General features: G+C 40.4%; 1 protein-coding gene across 2 annotated transcripts in view; it reads right to left on the reverse strand.

Annotated features, from left to right (window-relative positions):
- FAM53A (family with sequence similarity 53 member A) overlaps positions 1-18818 on the reverse strand; it is a 73537-nt gene that overhangs the window by 39847 nt on the left and 14872 nt on the right. For both annotated transcript variants that reach the window (XM_061467061.1, XM_061467068.1), the window contains exons 2-3: positions 12727-12973; positions 3245-3299 (exon numbers count right to left, since the gene is read on the reverse strand). In XM_061467061.1, the coding sequence (XP_061323045.1) occupies positions 3245-3299; positions 12727-12804 (133 nt within the window). In that variant the 5' untranslated portion in view covers positions 12805-12973. The remainder of the gene's footprint in view (positions 1-3244; positions 3300-12726; positions 12974-18818) is intronic.

Consider the following 18818-nt stretch of genomic DNA (forward strand, 5'->3'; position numbering starts at 1 on the left):
TATGTACCTTGTTAATGCTTCTTCCTGTATATTGAAAGATTACAGCATTGTGTTTCTTTAGTTAGGAACAAGGACAGCTTCCTTACCTGCTTCCTTGTACACAGCACAATTAAAACCTGTAACAGTGAGCAACCTATGGTCCAACCAAAATGGATTAACAAGTAATGCAAGAACCCACCAGGGAATTTCTATTCTTTAATAAGAACAGGATAATCTCTCAGACTGCTGTCCTTCATTTGGCTGTTATGCTCTTCTATTAAGAATACCTTAATAAAGAAAAAGTTCGAAAGAGATGGGCGTTCACATTCTGTGGTGTGAAAAGCTTTACTTTAAATTAGAAACAGTACAAAGTTAAAAGCAAACTGCAGATCCTTTCCTTTTCTTGCTCAAAGTGTAGGGGATAAAAATCCTAATTCAATGCATAAAATAAAGTGAGTATCCCTTAAGAACCTCCTGCAAGTTTCACTGTGAATACCGGCATAACCCACAGTGCACAACGTCTCATCTGAAGTGGCAACGCTGGGTTAAAAGCGGTCTGCCAGCGAAGCCTCTCACTCTTTTGTAAAGCGTTTCTTTGAGAACATTCTGCACATTTTACAGCTGTTCCTCCACATTATACAATGAAGTGTAAGAAGAACTACAGCAGACTTTGGATTTGCAAATTGAAAACTGTTGGCCAGTTAACAGCACTTCATGCTTGGTTAGAAAATTTGCTAATTTAAACCAATTAGCCAAGTAAGTTTCACTTACCCCAGCTTTAGAGTATTTAAAACACCAGATTTTTTCCCCAATGGCTATTTTAAGAACCTAGATATAACTTTAAATACCAGTATATTCTTACCGTTGTCTAAGTTTTAGAGTAATCATCAGATAAAAGATTTGCTGAGTAGCTTCAAAAACTGTGAACGCAAATAGCTCTACATATTCCATGCCCAAAGTATGTCATGGATTATCCTGTTTATTTCAATCTTATTTAAAGAACAGCCTATTGTCTCAAAATCATTTAACTGTGCAGACAGCTGGCCTATTCAAACAACATGTTTTATTAGAATTCCTCTGTCCTTCCTCCTCCATTCTTTCAGATGGGTACAACCACATACTGTGCTTTGCCTTAAGCATGTAAGCTCTTCAAGGCAGGAACCATCCATAATTCAATGCAAGTAAAATAGCCAACACAATAGGATCCAGATAATGCTTGAAACTCCTTGTATGTACTGTAGGACAATTCGCTAGCTTGGACTGCCCTGATTTTTAAAAAGCCTTAGGAAGCTTTCTCCCAGATTGGGAAGTAGGTTTAAAGAATACTGCGAAATAAAGTCACAAGTTGCATGTGTGTTTTAATTCTTTACACGGTAAAATCCTAAAGGTCTTTTCCAACCTCAGCGATTCTAAGAACACAAGCTCCAACCTAACACTGCCATGCCCATCACTAAACCATATCCTTCAACTGCCACATCTACATATCTTCCAAATACCCCCAGGGATTGTGCCTCCACCACATCTGCTAACTTCCATTCAACTGGGACCATCCTGGTTTGCTGACAAATAACTGAAAGCAGCCTGGTGAGTCCTTCAGCCAGTTCCCTCAGTACCCTCGGGTGGATCCCATCCAGACCCATAGATTTGGATGTGTCTACATGGTATAGCAGGTCACTGACCATTTCCCCTTGGATTATAGGGGCTTTATTCTGCTCCCTGTCCTCAACTTTCAGTGCAGGGCCTGGGTACCCAGAGGATAACTGGTCTTACTATTTAAGACTGAGGAAAGGTGGCATTAAGTACATCAGCCTTTGTCACTATGATTCCTCCTGTGTCCAATAAAGGACAGATTCTCCTTAGCCTTCCTTCTGCTGCTAATGTATTTATAGAATCATTTTTAATTGTCTTTTATGGCAGTCACCAGATTAAGTTATAGCTGTGCTTCAGCCCTTCTAATTTTCTCCCTGCATAACGTCATGACATCCTTGCAGTCCCCTCCTGAGTTGCCCATCTCCTCTTCCAAGGGTCATTAACTCTCTATTACCTAAATTCCAGGCAAATCTCTCTGTTCAGCCAGGGCAGTCATCTTTCCCACTGGCTCATCCTTCAGTGCCTGGGGAAGGCCTGATCCTCCACCTTTAAGGTTTCCTTCTTGAAGGATATCTCCAGCCTTCCTAGACTCCTCTGCCCTTCAGGATTGCCTCTCAAGGGACTCTTGTCAACCAGGCTCCTAAACAGGCCAAAGTGCCCCCTGGAAGTCCAAAGCAGCAGTTTTGCTGACCCCACTCTCCTTGCTGTCATTTCAAGATTGCTATGACCAAGACAGCCTCCAACCATCAATACCACCCACAAGTCCTTCTGTTCACAAATGACAGCTCCAGTAGGCACCTTCCCTATATAGCTCACTCATCAGCTATGTCAGGAAGTTCTCTGCCACACACTACAGGAACCTCATAGACTGCTTCCTCTCTGTTACAGTATATTTCCAACAGACATCTGGTGATTTGAAGTCTTCCACAAGAACATGGACTAGCGATTGTGAGACTTCTCTCAGATGCTTACAGACTATAGACTATGGTCTACCCCTCTATCCTGTCTTGGTGGTCTATTATAGACTCCCATCATGATTATCTGCCTTGCTGATAATGGTATTTAAGATAAAAAGACCATTTCCCTTTGAAAATTTACACAAGCTAAGATGTGCATTTTACAGGGAATTCCACCGAGCAAATAAAATCCCTCCATCCTCAAACACAACAGAAGATGCAAAATTCCAAGTCCATCCCTTAAAAAAGCAGCACAAAGTCTACATTTCAATAAGTGACATTTTTATTTTTTTCTAGATACAACTTCCTCTTACTCTAATACGACCAAAGTGGGAAATGCAGGTAACACTTCTACGAAGGCACTGGACTTCAACTTAGGTTTTACATCATGCTGGATATTCTACGTGGCAAGAAGGTGTGTAAAGATTTCTGCCAGTTGAGGAACCTGAAGGGATGTTTAGCATGAAAAACAGCACTGCTGTGCTTCTGGCATAGCAGATATTGAACCAAAAAACGTGTTACAAGGGCTTTTACTATGCAAAGCAGATCACAAGTACAAAACTAACAACCAGCTATTCCCAGTATTGTTCCAAGACCAGCTTAAACCAGCAGGCTCTACAACAGCATGCTCCATCCCCCTCATCTTATTTACAAAAGAAAGGCTGCTTGCTATACCAATTACCTCAGTAAAACACAGCTAAGGTTTCTGAAGAACTTACCATTGATTTCGAAAGGGAACAAGCTGCCACTTTTGTTCAGCTTCTCAGATGAGTACTGAAATCAATCAGAAGAAAAAAAGTTTTAACTGTGGAAGCAGTCAGCATAAGATACTGCATGCAGTTTTCAGTTCCCCTATACGTGCATTTAACAACATCTTTAGAAAGGACTGGGTATCTTGAAGAAATTCCTCAACAGCTGATCTTTATAAATAAAACCCCTGGCAGCTAGATATTTGTAATGTTTTCTGATCTACTGTGAAATATCGAACTGCTTCAGGAGTTGCAACATTGGCCCACGTGAATAAACTGCAGAATTAAGAGCAATAATTCATTCTTAATGAAAAAGCTTTGATCCAATTCTCATTTCATTGGAGAGGAAATTACAGTCTAACAATTGGGTTTCCATTTTCAATCTTAAGGCTAAAAAGCAAAACACTTAATCTTCAACTACAAGACAGGAATAGCTTTCCCTAAATTCAATATACAAGCTCTTTAAGGCCACCACCATGAACATTATCTCAATCAGGCTTTACTAGCATTTTATGTTTCCTTAAAACCTATGTAGCAAAATGTCTGCTTATTTCTTAAGGGTAAAAAAATCAAAAATATTTACTAGCTAAAAACTGTCTTTTGCAGACTCACAGTCTTTGAAATCATGGCTTACTGGCAATAGATCACTACTCAGAAACAATATAAAGCCATGCTTAAAACCAGGTTTGTGTGTAAAAGGCTTCAGAATTTATTATGAAGCCTCATCAGGAGTATCTGCACAGTAGGACAATTTGTATGAAGGTTTTCCATTTTCTTAACTAATTTTACCTAGAAAATATCACTACAAAGGTATTCTTTAAGGGTCTAGGTCTCAAGAGAATAGATCTTGCTATCCAGCCTCTTATAAAGGAGTTATAAATAAGCTCAAGGCTCCATCAGAGTCCAAGGATCATTATTTATTCCTCCATCACCACCTCAGTATGAAGACTGCTTTAAGAGAACACCACATTTCATGTGAGCATTGTCTTTTGTGTATAGCCAAAGAAGATAGCATCGTACATACACTTCCTTTCCAGATAAAGTCAATTTTAAAACAAACATCCTTGGGCTACAAAGCTTTTCTTTCTTGCTGGACAGCAGCACATGGAGTGCTAGTGACAACTTTATATCCTTGAGCCCCACACACAAGACAAACACTAAGCTATGGTGATATTCTCTTGGCATTATTGTTTTAGAGGTAGGAAATAATGGAACAGATGAAAGCATAAGACAATCAGATATTTAATCTTTGGTGATGTCTGCATGAGACAAGCCATTTAATTTTTACTCTATGTTTGCATTTGTAGATGCATTCTTAACTTACATTTAAAGAAGGCTACTTTAAAGAGCAGAGCCTCAAGTTTAACTGCAAATTTGATGGAGAACCAATTAGCCCCAATCCAACCATATGAAGTCTGCAACTTGACAGCAGGAGCCATAGTCATTTTTACTAGCTTGCTTTTCATAACTGCAGTTGCCACTTATATGTATACACACATTTAAGAAGCCAATATCAACTGTTTACTCTAAACAGCTAATAAGGCACCATATAGAACACAAGAGCACATCAAGATAACAGTGATATTTACATTTCAGCTGTCCCCGAAGGGGAAACAAACAAATTGGAGACTTAAGGTTTTTAAGCAAATTCCTCCCTCTCCAGTTTTTCCCAAATGAAAGGCAATACCAACCTATTCCAACTATCGGATAGTAGCTAATGAAAACCATTTTTGTAACAGCATTGTGTCAAAATGTATTAGCTAATGTATTTTGACCTACATGGAAAATGGCAGTAAGAATGACTTAACCACAATAACAAAGGATGTCTAAAAGACCCAGGCTAAGGTCTTCAATGCTTAGAAGGAACAGAACCTCAAGGACAATCCCACATGGCAATTAGATCAATATTTAGTTTTCACAAGTAGTTTTTAGCCAAATCCATCTTTAACAAGGTTCTCTTCATGAATGCCCAAGTTATTTGATTACCTGCACTTTAACCACCTTAAAAAGCCTTGCCCATCAAACAGAGGCTAAAATATTGTCCAACAGCTGCAAAGCCCTAATAGAATTTTTCAAGAGGGCATGGAAAAAGTAGGATCACATACACAGACTATCTGTACCACAGAGAACCGCAATGTTCTCAAACCCAGACAACAACCCCATCCTCTGAGCTATTTCTGGTCAGCTCCTAGTGAAGTCAGAACACAGGTCTATGATAAAGCAGACGTATTACAACTACAACTTGTTCTCTTCAGTGATCATTTATACAGAACCTTATTAAGTTACAGAAGGTGCTAATTCTCTGGAGATTCAGACCAAAAACCCTCATTAAATGTCACATGTGACGTCATATGCAGGAAAGGGGCATTAAGCTGCGCTCAAGGCACTTCAGGGTGATGAAGGAAACAAGAAACTCATTTATGATCTAGAAAGCCAAGTTATATAACTGACACTAAAGATACCTGGAAACACTATCTGCTAGTGTATTTTAATGATGTCTGGAAGTACAAATTTGAGTAGACTAGACTATCAGGCTGTAAATTGCTTATAGGAGGGAGGATCGTTTTTATCTATACAGCACATAGAAGTCCCACTAGATATTACTGAAACAGGGCACTGAACCAGTTTATCAGCTCTCCTGGGTTGGCCATGCTCTACCCTCCCCCATTCATTCCCTTTGTGCTATGATCTATCTGAAGCTTCCAGAATGAAGAGCTCTTTTATGATTATGCTTGAGAAGTTGCAATTGCTAAAAGAACCTTGACAGGGAAGTCTGCTACCCTCTGTGTGAAAGAAATCTTCCTCAGAATAATGCCACATTATTCACAAAGTCATCTGCCTTAAGAGGAAACCCAAGAGGTCACGTATATCCATCTTCCCACTACTGCTTTTCATGTTAAACCCCCCCGAAGATCTGATGCCTCTTGAGAAGCTTTCTGGAAAAAAGAACATTTTTAGATAGAGACACAAAGCCTATGAAACAAGTTTCTAAGGTTTTAATTGTTACCTTCATGCAAGAAAGTGGAACTGAACCTCTCCTATGCATCTGGAAAGACTATCCTCAAAAGGAAAGGAATTGCATGGTATGGCATTTAAGACAGCACTGCAAATTTCAATTGGTTTACTGAGTCTTAGCAGATGTTCTTGAGTCAAAATACTCATGTTGAAAACACCTAGTCTTGAACCCAGTAAATGGAAGAGGCACACAAGTGAGACTGACAATTATAATTTACATCACCAATTTAAAAAGTGCTCTTTGCTAGTGAAAACGCAGCTGTAAAAATAAATCTGGCTGTTCTTTTACATACACTCCAATGTACTACATAAAGAGCTTCACAGCCTGCGCTATCCTGCTCATTATTCTCAGAATGACTTCTTGATATTCGTAATGTTAGTTTTTTTTATTTCAAGGCATTTTCTTCTGTTTCTAAGTATTTTTGAGTTCCTCCAATTTATCAGCATTCTTCCCAAACCACAGAAAAGCCAGCGTTTATTATTCAAGTACTAATTTAACCACCACTGTGCAGATGGGACCTTCATTGTTTGAATAGGCCATGCTAGACTTCCATCTCTCTAACAAATAGCCTCCAAATATGACTAGAGAGGAAGTAGTGAGAAGCATTTGACCTTTTCTCAGAATACAAAGTACTAATTAAGTCACATTTCAGACTCAGCCCTCAAGTCTTTCAGCTAGTGGCTTTCCATCCAAGGATGTCAGCCCCATTTTAAGTCTTTCAACACAAGTCAGCTTCATGAAAATTAAAAACAATGAAAACCCAGATGCACAGAAAGTATTAATAGTAAAGCTTCTTCCTTTCACAAATACTTTTCTGGAGATGCTCACGTTTCTTTCCTAATACCACACCTTGAAGTCTTGCACCTCACACACTGTTATGTCAGAAAACAATACTAACTTCTACATGAATACCAAAAAGTACTGGCTTAGCCAGAACATACAGAAAAGCCCTCAAGATTCTTAAGGCTCTCAAGAAATCTATGTTAAATGAAACAGTTGGTCACTATTTCCTTGAATGAAAGTCATAATATGCTTGCACAAGATCTCATTGTTGAGAAGTACAGTCAGCCAACCAGGGATATTGTTCTACCCACTTAGTTAAGAACTTGGGACAACCTTCCTGCTCCTACAGCAGGAAACACAACCATTTGGGGTACTTTCCCTGAAGGCAGGTGCAGCACAACAGTGGATATCATTGAGCATGCATGGCCAAATGACATGCTAATTTTCCAAGCTGGTGCAACTCATTTAACAGACAAGTAAAAAGCTACACCCAGTACTTTACAACATACTCAGGCAGCAGGTAAAAGTACTTATCACACAGCTTACACAAATAAAAAAGTGTATTATGTCCTGTATATGCTGTCTTTATGCCCAGCTTGGCTAGCTGGAAGGTAAACAGTCTGAAAGAGCTATTCTTTCTTTTATAACCTTCATTTACAAGCTGCATTACAGAATAGCTTTTCCCCAGCTATTTTACCTACTTGTGCCAAGACAAATACTTGTGCAGATGCACTACGAAAAGAATCATGAAACTGATAAGAGTTAACATTAAGCTTTGCAAGAAAGGTTAGATTTAAGCCTTGATCAGCTCACAATACAATTAACCACATCATCCAGCAGAACTTTGTGCCAGTAATGAAAGTAACGAAAGAATGGCTCTAAATTGCTATTGCTATTAGAAGAAACGACAGCATTAACCTGAACTTCTTGCCAAGAAGCCTAAGTGTGCTAAAGCAGATTCAAGACACCCACTGGCATTCTTTTTCCCCCTTGTTAAAATTTAGCAGTTGTCATTTTCCTACTGGAAAAAGGGTGCTTTATCTTAGGTTCATGTTTTAAGTCAAGAAGCCATCATTCGCTCCCATTAAACCTTTCTCATAGGGAACATCCTAGTTGCACACTTTTATTCACACTTGCTTCTCCATTTACACACCTTCCTTTGCGATTTCCAGACTTTTCCAAGCTGCCACTGTGTACAAACAGAACATTTTCCTGGCCTCAGAATTAATTTTCTACAAGAACTAAAGTGTTTCCAAAACCAGTTACTTAATGAAGGAGGAGAGGAGCAAGAGAAGGATAAGGACAAAGCCACTGATGAGACAATCTGCCATTTTCCACTCCTCCTTTATCCTTTATTGTAAGTACAGATAAAGACAAGAATAAAAAACAACCAACACCACATTACACCATGCTAATACAATCCTGTATAGACTCCATAAACTGTAAAAGTACATCATTCACTGCTCTTGCAAGTCTCTGATACAAAACCTACAGTAACTACCAATAGGATAGCTCAGTTTCACAAATCTATGCAAACTTTAGTGCCTCAAAAATTAGGAAATACAAGATCATAGAATCATAGAATAATTAAGGTTAGAAAGGACCTTAAGATCATCCAGTTCCAACCCCCGTCATGGGCAGGGACACCTCACACTAAACCATATCACCCAAGGCCTCATCCAGCCTGGTCTTGGAACACTGCCAGGGATGGAGCATTCACAACCTCCCTGGGCAACCCATTCCAGTGCCTCACCACCCTAACAGGAGAGAATTTCCTCCTTATATCCAATCTAAACTTCCCCTGTTTAAGTTTTAACCCATTACCCCTTCTCCTCCCCAGAAACTCTATAGGCCCCCTTCAGATACTGGAAGGCTGCTGTGAGGTCTCCACGCAGCCTTCTCTTCTCCAGGCTGAACAGCTCCAACTTCTTCAGCCTCTCTTCATACAGGAGGTGCTCCAGTCCCCTGATCATCCTCGTGGCCTCCTCTGGACTTGTTCCAACAGCTCCATGTCATTTTCATGTTGAGGACACCAGAACTGCACACAATACTCCAGGTGAGGTCTCACAAGAGCAGAGTAGAGGGGCAGAATCACCTCCTTCGACCTGCTGGTCATGCTCCTCTTGATGCAGCCCAGGATACAGTTGGCTTTCTGGGCTGTGAGTGCACACTGAAGCCGGCTCATGTTCATTTTCTCATCAACCAACACCCCCAAGTCCTTCTCCACAGGGCTGCTCTGAATCTCTTCTCTGCCCAACCTGTAGCTGTGCCTGGGATTGCTCCGACCCAGCTGTAGGACCTTGCACTTGGCATGGTTAAACTTCATGAGGCTGACATCAGCCCACCTCACAAGCGTGTCAAGGTCCCTCTGGATGGCATTCCTTCTCTCCAGGGTATCAACTGAACCACACAGCTTGGTGTCATCGGCAAACTTGCTGAGGGCGCACTCAATCCCACTGTCCATGTCAGCGACAAAGATGTTGAACAAGACCGGTCCCAACACCGATCCCTGAGGGACACCACTCGTTACTGGTCTCCCGCCGGACATTGAGCCATTGACCACAACTCTTTGTGTGCGGCCATCCAGACAGCTCTTTATCCACCGAGTGGTCCATCCATCAAATTGATGTTGCTCCAATTTAGAGACAAGGATGTCGTGTGGGACAGTGTCGAACGCTTTGCACAAGTCCAGGTAGATGACATCAACTGCTCTACCCCTGTCCATCAGTTCTGTAGCCCCACTACAGAAGGCCACCAAATTGATCAGGCAGGATTTCCCCTTAGTGAAGCCATGCTGGCTGTCACCAAGCACCTTGTTGTTTTTCATGTGCCTTCGCATCCTTCCAGGAGAATCTGCTCCAAGATTTTGCCAGGCACAGAGGTGAGACTGACTGCTCTGTAATTCCCCAGGTCATCCATTTTCCCCTTCTTGAAAATGGGGGTTATATTTCCCTTTTTCCAGTTGTTTGGAAACTTCACCTGACTGCCACGATTTCTCAAATATGATGGCCAGCGGCTTCACAACTCCATTCTCCAGCTCCTTCAGGACCCACGGATGGATCTCATCAGGACCCATGGACTTGTGCACGTTCAGATTTTTAAGATGGTCTCAAACCAGTTCCTCTCCTACAGCGGGTGCAAGGTCTTCATTCTCACAGTCCCTGCATCTGCCTTCCAAGACTTGGGTGGTTTGGTCAGAGCCTTTGCCAGTGAAGACCGAGGCAAGGAAGTCATTCAGAACCTCAGCCTTCTCCAAATCCTGTGTAGCCAGTTCTCTCGAGAGCTTCCTGAGGGGGCCTACATTCTCCCCAGTCTGTTTTTTATTTGCTATGTACCTGTAGAATCCCTTCCTGTTATCCTTAATACCTCTAGCTAAGTTTAATTCTAACTGGGCCTTAGCTTTCCTAACCTGGTCCCTAGCTTCCTGGACAACATCCCTGTACTCTTCCCATGCCACCTGTCCTTGCTTCCAAGCCTCTTTTTTCAATTGAGTTTTCCTCAGGAGCTCCTTATTCATCCAAGGAGGTCTCCTGGTCCTCCTGCTGCACTTCCTTCTAGTTGGGATGCAACACTCCTGAGCTTGTAGCAGGTGATGCTTGAATATCAACCAAGAGTCTTGGGCCCCCCTGCCCTCTAGGGCTGTATCCCATGGAACCTTACTAAGCAGGTTCCTGAAGAGGCCAAAGTCTGCTCTTTTGAAGTCCAGTGCAGCGAGCTTGCTGCATGCTCTTCTCACTGTCCTGAGGATCTCAAATTCAAGCACCTCGTGATTGCTGCATCCAAGGCTGCCCTGAAGTGTCACATTTCCAACAAGCCCTTCCCTGTTGGTGAGCATGAGGTCAAGCATGGCACCTCTCCTTGTTGGCTCCTCTATTACTTGCAGAAGGAAGTTGTCTTCCACACAATCGAGGAACCTCCTGGATTGCTTGTGCCGGACCGTACCGTCCTTCCAACAGATGTCAGGGTGATTGAAGTCACCCATGAGACCATGGGCCTGCGAGCATGAGGCTTTTCCTATCTGTCTATGGAGTGCTTCATCTGCAGGTTCTCCTTGATCAGGCAGTCTGTAACAGATCCCCACACTAATGTCTCCCATAGCTATATTCCCTTTAACCCTGACCCACAAACTCTCTGTGGACTGCTCACCTGTCCCCAGACAGAGTTCCAAGATGCCACTACAAGTTTAGTTAGAAGCATTGCTGTTGGTTATAGGTCATCACTGGCTCACACCTAGGCCCAGAATTTAGTTATAAGCAATAGGTTTGCAAGTTCAAGGATACAGGAGATTCTCCTACAAACTGTGTATCTCAAGTGCTTCAACAAGCTAGCCAAAATAAATGCAGGCTCATTAAGCATGTCTAAGAGAGTTAACATCATTCCAATGCTTTTATACCTGCCTTTCAAGAACAGCACATACTTAAGGTAAAGACAGAAAAATCAATTAAATTAATAGAAGAATTCTAAATGGACCTGTTATAGTTGTAGAAATAAAGCCATTTGATTAATGTCTACTATTAGACTATTGAACAAAGTATTGGACCAAAGGTCAGGCACTTCACACATGAAAATTGCAGGTGCTTTTGCACAACATTCAGGATTTGCTTCACCTGGTTTGGGCTTGTGAAATAAATATGGATGCAGCCCAGCTACTTAAGTACAAGTTACAATCCAGGCAAAAACATTAAAGTAATTGAATGCACTTCAGGTTCAGTGCTTGCATTATTTACTATTTGAAAAGATAACTCAAGTTGAGCAATACTTCGGCATTTAGTCAAACTGTTCTGCCATTTGTCATTGGCAAGTCTGACCTACAGGAAGGTGCCATTACAATTAATGTCAGTGAAACAAGGCTGGTGCACTACATGAAAAATACCATCTTAGTGTTCTCAGGTGGGCATCCAAAATGAAGACTATTCTGCATGAATTAGCCTGGAGTAGGTAATGTCCCATTTCACAAGTGAGATAAGAAGAGAATAGACTTCCTAGTGTCTAAATAGCAAGCTTGAACCACACCACGGACCCACATATTAAACATGCAGAAAATAGTCCAGTAAATATTACACAACTTTTCAGAGCACCAGCCGTCCGATACTCTGGTAAAGCAAGGATCTACTAGCACCAACAACAGCCTGGTAGCTAGCAACCCAATTTTCATTCAGCTGTATTTACTGGATGACCTATTCTCCTGCTCAGTGCTGACAGTTACCTACATAGTGGCCACTGATCTTTGTAAGTAAATATTATTGTCAGATATCAATCATTAGCCTATAGGAAGTGAAGAAAACTTCACCACATACCAGTATTTGTGTTTCTGTTAGGGTAAAAGGAATTCTGAGAAGTTCTGATACCTCTCAAGTCATTAGAATATCATTTTTATGAGAAAACAGGCTTTTCACTCACTATTTAAAATGAAGCTGTAAGGTTAAAAGTTCACTAAAATAAAGCAGCATTATTTCAAGAAGGACCATACCCTAAAGTTTCACTTCCCCCCACCCCGCTCCTTATAACTCTCATCCACCTTGCAAATCAGTGCTAACTTAAATAACTGAATTCTGGCTCATCTACATTCTTGAATTTGTTATGTAGTTTTGAGTTATTTTTAACCTACTTTGCATTTCACATTTATTACAATGTTATTTTGGTAGATCCTTACCAGATTAATATTGTACGTTTTACACGTCAGATCATCCAAGCTCTGGTTCTGCAGCTTTTCTGTTATTAGTGTTACCATGGTAGTTGTTCCTTTTCCACTGCTCTCACAGAAGTGTTGGAGGCTTTTCGGTCTCTTCTTTCAATACTCATGAGCCATTTCTGGTTTGGTTTTAAGTCTTGAGATTTATGCTTCCATTTTATTGCCAAAGTTTATTTCCAGATGCTGTCAGTGTATCATGTCTGATTTTCTGTAAAATTGAGGCAAAAAAAGAGAAAAGTCAGAACAATTCTTGTGTACATCATAATTAGTGTTGTAATTACAGGACTCGTGTTTGGACCATTTGTTCATACAAGTACAGCACTCTGTGACCAACACTATTACCTGGCATTTCACATTATATGTCTATTCATGAAGGAATATGCCTACTGAGATTCCACTGAAGACAACTTCAGAAGGGAGATGAGAATCACACATAGTAAAGACTAGGATATTATTTGGCAGTTTCCTATATTAAACTGATTCTACCTAGGATTTTTATCTGAGGCAGAAGGAAAGACTTAAACTTTTCCTCCTTTAAACTACTACTGAAGTCTTAGTTAGGTATATGAGAACAGTGTGTGAAAGATGCAGATACCTACCATACTGTTCTGTATGTTTAACACTATATGCTATTTTTAGACATTCTACCATATTTCATCACTAAATCTTTCTTTAAAAAAAAGCTGGAGCAGTGGGTACCTCAAATGCTACATCCACTTTCCAAACCCTCAGCTACTTTCAATATATTCCCTGCGTTTTCTCTTTTGTAAAGGTTATGTAATTGCTACCTGTCAGCAAACACAAGATTTTAAACTTGTAAGCACGACAGATTACCATACACATAAAAGCATCACTGACAAAAGCTTAGATACCTTTATTCTGTGAGCAGTCAGCTAAATCAAAAGCATTGGGTTCACTGGCTGCCTCTTTCTATCCCAAACATTCTCTACATAAATTATCCTCCCTTCTCTTCCCTTAGTATCAGTAACCCTTAACTCCTGCAATATCATTCCTCACTGTCTTCTAAAAGTCTTTATTAGCTGATGGCTTTTACCACAGCAAGTGGACCTCTGTACCGTCTTCAACTCCACCTCATTCTTCCAACTCTCAAGAACCACCCACCAACAAAACCACAGTACTTCAGCTTCTTCATTTTCCTTCTCCTATCACAGCATCTTTCAGGCTCACACAGTTCTCAAATTCACTTCCAGTTTCCAAAAGCAAGTCTACATTAGTATTATTCATAATTTCTTCACAATACGTTCAAGCAAACTCCTATTCCCATGACTCCACACACAGGTACTTCCAAATTTAAACAAAGCAACATGAGTTTGAAGGATGGAACACTGATGCCACTAGGCCCAGAAGTTTACTTCTGTTTGCTAGGTTTCGAAGTCTACAATAAATAGCAGATAATAACCCTAAATGAATGTTTCCATAAAATATCGTCTCTTCTACACTGCTACTTATCAGCTGTTTAAATAACCAGTAGCTGCAAGAAAAAAAAAGGTGCGAGTCCATGACCCAAGTTAAACCCATTTAAAACTAAGATATTAATAGCATTAATGGTAACATTAGATTATCTTTTAAACCTGTTGCCTTTGAGAACATCCTCAAATATGATTTTAACATGCTAACCATGCGCTATTTCACCTTCACAGGTGTCTGATACATAAAAGCCTGCCCCTGAGCCTGAGAGCTGTTTCACAGCCATAGACTATGCCCATCTTTCAGCCTCATTCTTGTATCTACTTTTACGTGCTAAACAGGATGCTTATAAGTGCTCTTCAACCACAAATAATGCTACCCAGATGCCTGGAGATTTCACTGGTCTGTTTTTACAGACTATGTCCTGTCTTTCAGGAAAGAACCCAACAACTTGAAATACCAACCACATCTTGTTCTGAAATTACATCAAGTCAAGAATCAAAAGCGCTCAAATTCAATCACCTCCTGGCTGCATATACCCTTTTCAATGTAAGCATCTGCCAAAGAAAAGTGGGGATCATGCAAGTTAAGGGCAAGTGTGTGAATGGAGCAGTATTTCACAAAAACAAACCTTGTAATGTCACAGAATCATAGAATAGTTAGGGTTGGAAAGGACCTCAAGATCATCCAGTTCCAAGCCCTCTGCCATGGGCAGAGACACCTCACACTAAACCATGCCACCCAAGGCTTCATCCAACCTGGCCTTGAACACCACCAGGGATGGAGCATTCACAACCTCCCTGGGCAACCCATTCCAGTGCCTCACCACCCTTACAGTAAAGAATTTTTCCTTATATCCAATCTAAACTTCCCCTGTTTAAGTTTTAACCCATTACCCCTTGTCCTGTTCGAAACTTGGTGAAATTAAAACTAGACCCAGAAATCCAGAACAAAAGTCAAAACAAAGGCTGTGTCAGAGACAGTCCATACGCAGACTGAAAACATACTGAAGAGCTTAGTAACAGGCACAAAGACTTCCAGAGTCATTGTAAGGATTAGTATTTCCACACCTAAGAGGCTACTACCAAGAACCAGCTGAGAAGTTCAGCAGGTATTTAATTACTTTTCTGTTTGGAAGAGCCATGGATGAATTTGTTCCTTATGGGAAAAAGCAATACCAACAAAGCTACCAAAACCAAGGGAGGAACAACATTTGGTCTCTAATTAGTTAACTATAATGCAGTTATGTTTTGCTTAGCTCTTATTTTCAATGTTTAACTGAAATTTTAAGTCAGCATGATACAAGCTAGAATAAGGAGAGAACAGAAGGACATCACTCTTTAGTTAATGAACCAATAAATTCAGTTGCCTGAAAGGATAAAGGGGAGGCAAATGAAATCACAGAGGCATGGCACTTTCAGAATCAAGCCGAATAGGACAGTTATCCACATGCTGTTAGGAGACAAGACATTCTCAAGAGCCACTCTAGCTTCACTATGCTGTTGTCATTTTAAAGCTTCATTAATATATGGCCCTCATTACCACTTAGGAGGAAGTTCCTTACACTATAGAAAACTCCTCATGATATTTTCACATTTTGGGGATTTCCGTGTTTCAAGATCCTCTGCTGTGGCATATATTTAATGTACCCTGAGACTGTAAGCTGCTTATTTTATGTACTTTTTCCACCACACTCTCTTTCCAGAGATGAATAAAGGCACCCACCTTTTTTCAGGCTCTCCTTATCATGCCCTTTATGCTTAACAGGCTGAATCCCTCTGAAACTGCTCAGCACTTCAAACAAATTAGGTTTTCAGTAACAGAAACCATTTAACCATCCTTGTTACAGCAACATGGATTCCACTGAATTTGCATTTCTTCAGCTGCCTCACAGCACAGATCTTAGAACAATCAAGTTCTGCCTACCATTGCAAGTACATGCCCTGCCTTCTATACAACCTGTAAGTATACCCCAAAGACATACACCTCTGCTGTCACCAAGTCTCTACAGGTAGCAGGCTAAGCAAGGCATGCAAGTTCAAACACCAAGATACTCTGAAGCCTTAAGGTAATAATAACATCCCTTGGAGCTCCAAGTTGGATGAAGTCTTACAAGATTATGGCCATCTTTCTCTTAGCACACCATCCTTTACAGAGCCTGATTAGGGAGACGAGTGAGAAAGCTGAGCCATCCAAGAGAAACACACCTAACAAAAGACTTTGGTCGGTCTCCATCCTGGGAGAGATTTAATCTTACTAGGATCTCCTTAAGCTGGGGGTTGTAGAGGTGAGAGGAAGAGAAGCTATTTTATTGCTCAAAGGTAGACTAATGAAAAGGAACAAAATAAATGGACTAGAAAAAAAGTCAAACTCCAAACCCAAGCCAAAACTAACATTCTTCACAGCTGGAGAACGCGCTGTGATGGAATCAGTATCACCATTATCCCTGATTTAAAGTTCTGCTCTATGACACATCCTGAAGCCTGGGAAAAGCAAAGATCTATTATTCCATCTCTACAGTTCTATTAAAGAGAGGTTTCACTTCTTTAAAAGTTAAGCCACAAGTAGTAATGACTTGTAAAATCTGTGCCAAATTTAAGGGTGGAGATAGAAGAAAAGAAGTGCTTGTGTCACAAATTTTCTATCTTCTCAATGACGCCACTGGGGTTTTTTTTGGGAAGACTACTAAAAATACGGATTACCCAACCTCCCAGTCAATTAAAGGATGTCAGAGGCTCATCCAATTTGACAACCTACTTTCAAAGAGCTGAAGAGTCCTGATGAAGAACATAAAACCAATTCAAAAATCTCTTCTTGGCTCTAAGAAAGAAAGGCAGCCAGACTCATTTCCAACCCACTCCTCCTCCTCTGCATGCTGCAGGACAAAATGTTCCAGCAACAGCTCATCTCACTGGGAAAATTTACATTTGTTTGAATCACTGCTAACAATTTCTCCTCTGTTTCTGGAAGTTCCATCTTGGATAAAGACAAGATCACAAGATTTTAGATTATTTCCCCATAACACAAATGGAGGTGTTTCTTAACTATCAGAATTCCATTTATTCTACATATGGGACTAAAATGACCCAGGGAGAACACAGAAGGTTGCTCCCTCTTATCTGTTCTTTCACATCATTTCCTAGTCTTTGCTTAGAGAGTAACATGGAACCCTTATTACCAACAATCCCATAATGATGTACTTAGTCAGCTCCCAGCAGAAGAAAAGGATTAGCTAGAGTCAAAATTCCAACTCGGATAAGTAGGCCCTTTAAAATATTATCTCTGCTTCAGCAAGCCAAAGCAGCTAATAACCCCAGCAGTACTAACTCTACATCTAGATGATTTTGCTACTAGACTCTAGATGAAATACGTGTTTTCCCCTCCTGGCACTTTCAGTAGCATTTCAGAATTGAAACATCACACCAAACTGATTAAGTTTTAACAGAGCATTGTCTGGCCCGTCCTAGTTATGCTTGAAGCAAGACTAAGTTGGAAGACCAGCTTTTTAGAAACTGCTAAAGTAATATTTAGTGCCATCTGAAAAAAAGCTACATAACATCTAGTTCCTTGCAATGCAAAACTCTAGTTTCCAAGTGGAAAGAGAACATTCTACTCCTAGAACGACACGTTAGGTACCACAGTGCTAAGAAGTTCACAGGGAGGCTAAGCATTCCTTGTAACATAAGGCTATTATTAATAACTTTTAGCCCAGAAGGGTTTTCGATAGCTGGCATTTAGAAAGAATTATTTGGACTCTATCCTTTTCAGCACTAATCTGCAGAGTGGTTATTCTGCAGCCTTCCAAAATTCCACATCAAGTCTTAAAAATAAGAGATTTAATTAGAAAGTTTCCTGCAGCTAAAGAATTATCCATCAATGTTTTAGGGTATAGGTACAAGAACAGGACAGCTGTGTTTCCAGAATGTTATACTTTAGGGATCTTCTCGTAATGCACCATTAACACCTTTATTTTCTGAGGTTCTCTACAAGAAGTTTAAAACCAGTGTATTAGAACAACAGTTTCTAACCAAAAGGGACAAAGTTTCTAAGCCTCATTTGTATTCTGTTGAAATTGTTTCACAATCATCTAGCAAATCCTATTTAAATAATAGCTCCTCTCCCTGAAGAGTTCAGATGTGCCAAAATAAGGTAACTCAAGGTCACTCTCTACACATGCTAAAACTCAAAATGAAGCCAAAGTTAGTTCCAACATTTGCAATTCAGAGTTTCTTTCAAAGAGTAAAAAGAAATTTTGGGAGCTACAGAATCTCTTCACCTTCTCCATGCAGTGCTTTCATAAGCCAGTTTTTATTAGAAGAAGCCTCAATATTAGGAGGCCTTCAAGCCTAGGTTAAGGTTGCCAAAGCTCCAGCACAAAACTGCAGAAAAGGACAATACACTAGAAGGCATCCTTTATATTAACTGATTGTCACTGGAGTCAAGTTTCTTCAGATACTTCACAAGCTCCAGGAGGGACAAGCAATATCAAGAGCTCAAAACTCTTCTGAAGAACATACCTCACTTACCATGCAACAGGACTATATTTCACCATTATAAGGCTGAAAAATTACAGTTAACCTTGCTATTGCCTCCAGAGACAGACAAGAATATTAGGTCCACCTGCC

This window comes from Pezoporus flaviventris, unplaced genomic scaffold (assembly GCF_033815535.1).
Source record: "Pezoporus flaviventris isolate CSIRO_AGI_PZ_B2104156 unplaced genomic scaffold, CSIRO_AGI_Pfla_v1 ptg000002l, whole genome shotgun sequence".
Lineage (NCBI taxonomy): Eukaryota > Metazoa > Chordata > Aves > Psittaciformes > Psittacidae > Pezoporus > Pezoporus flaviventris.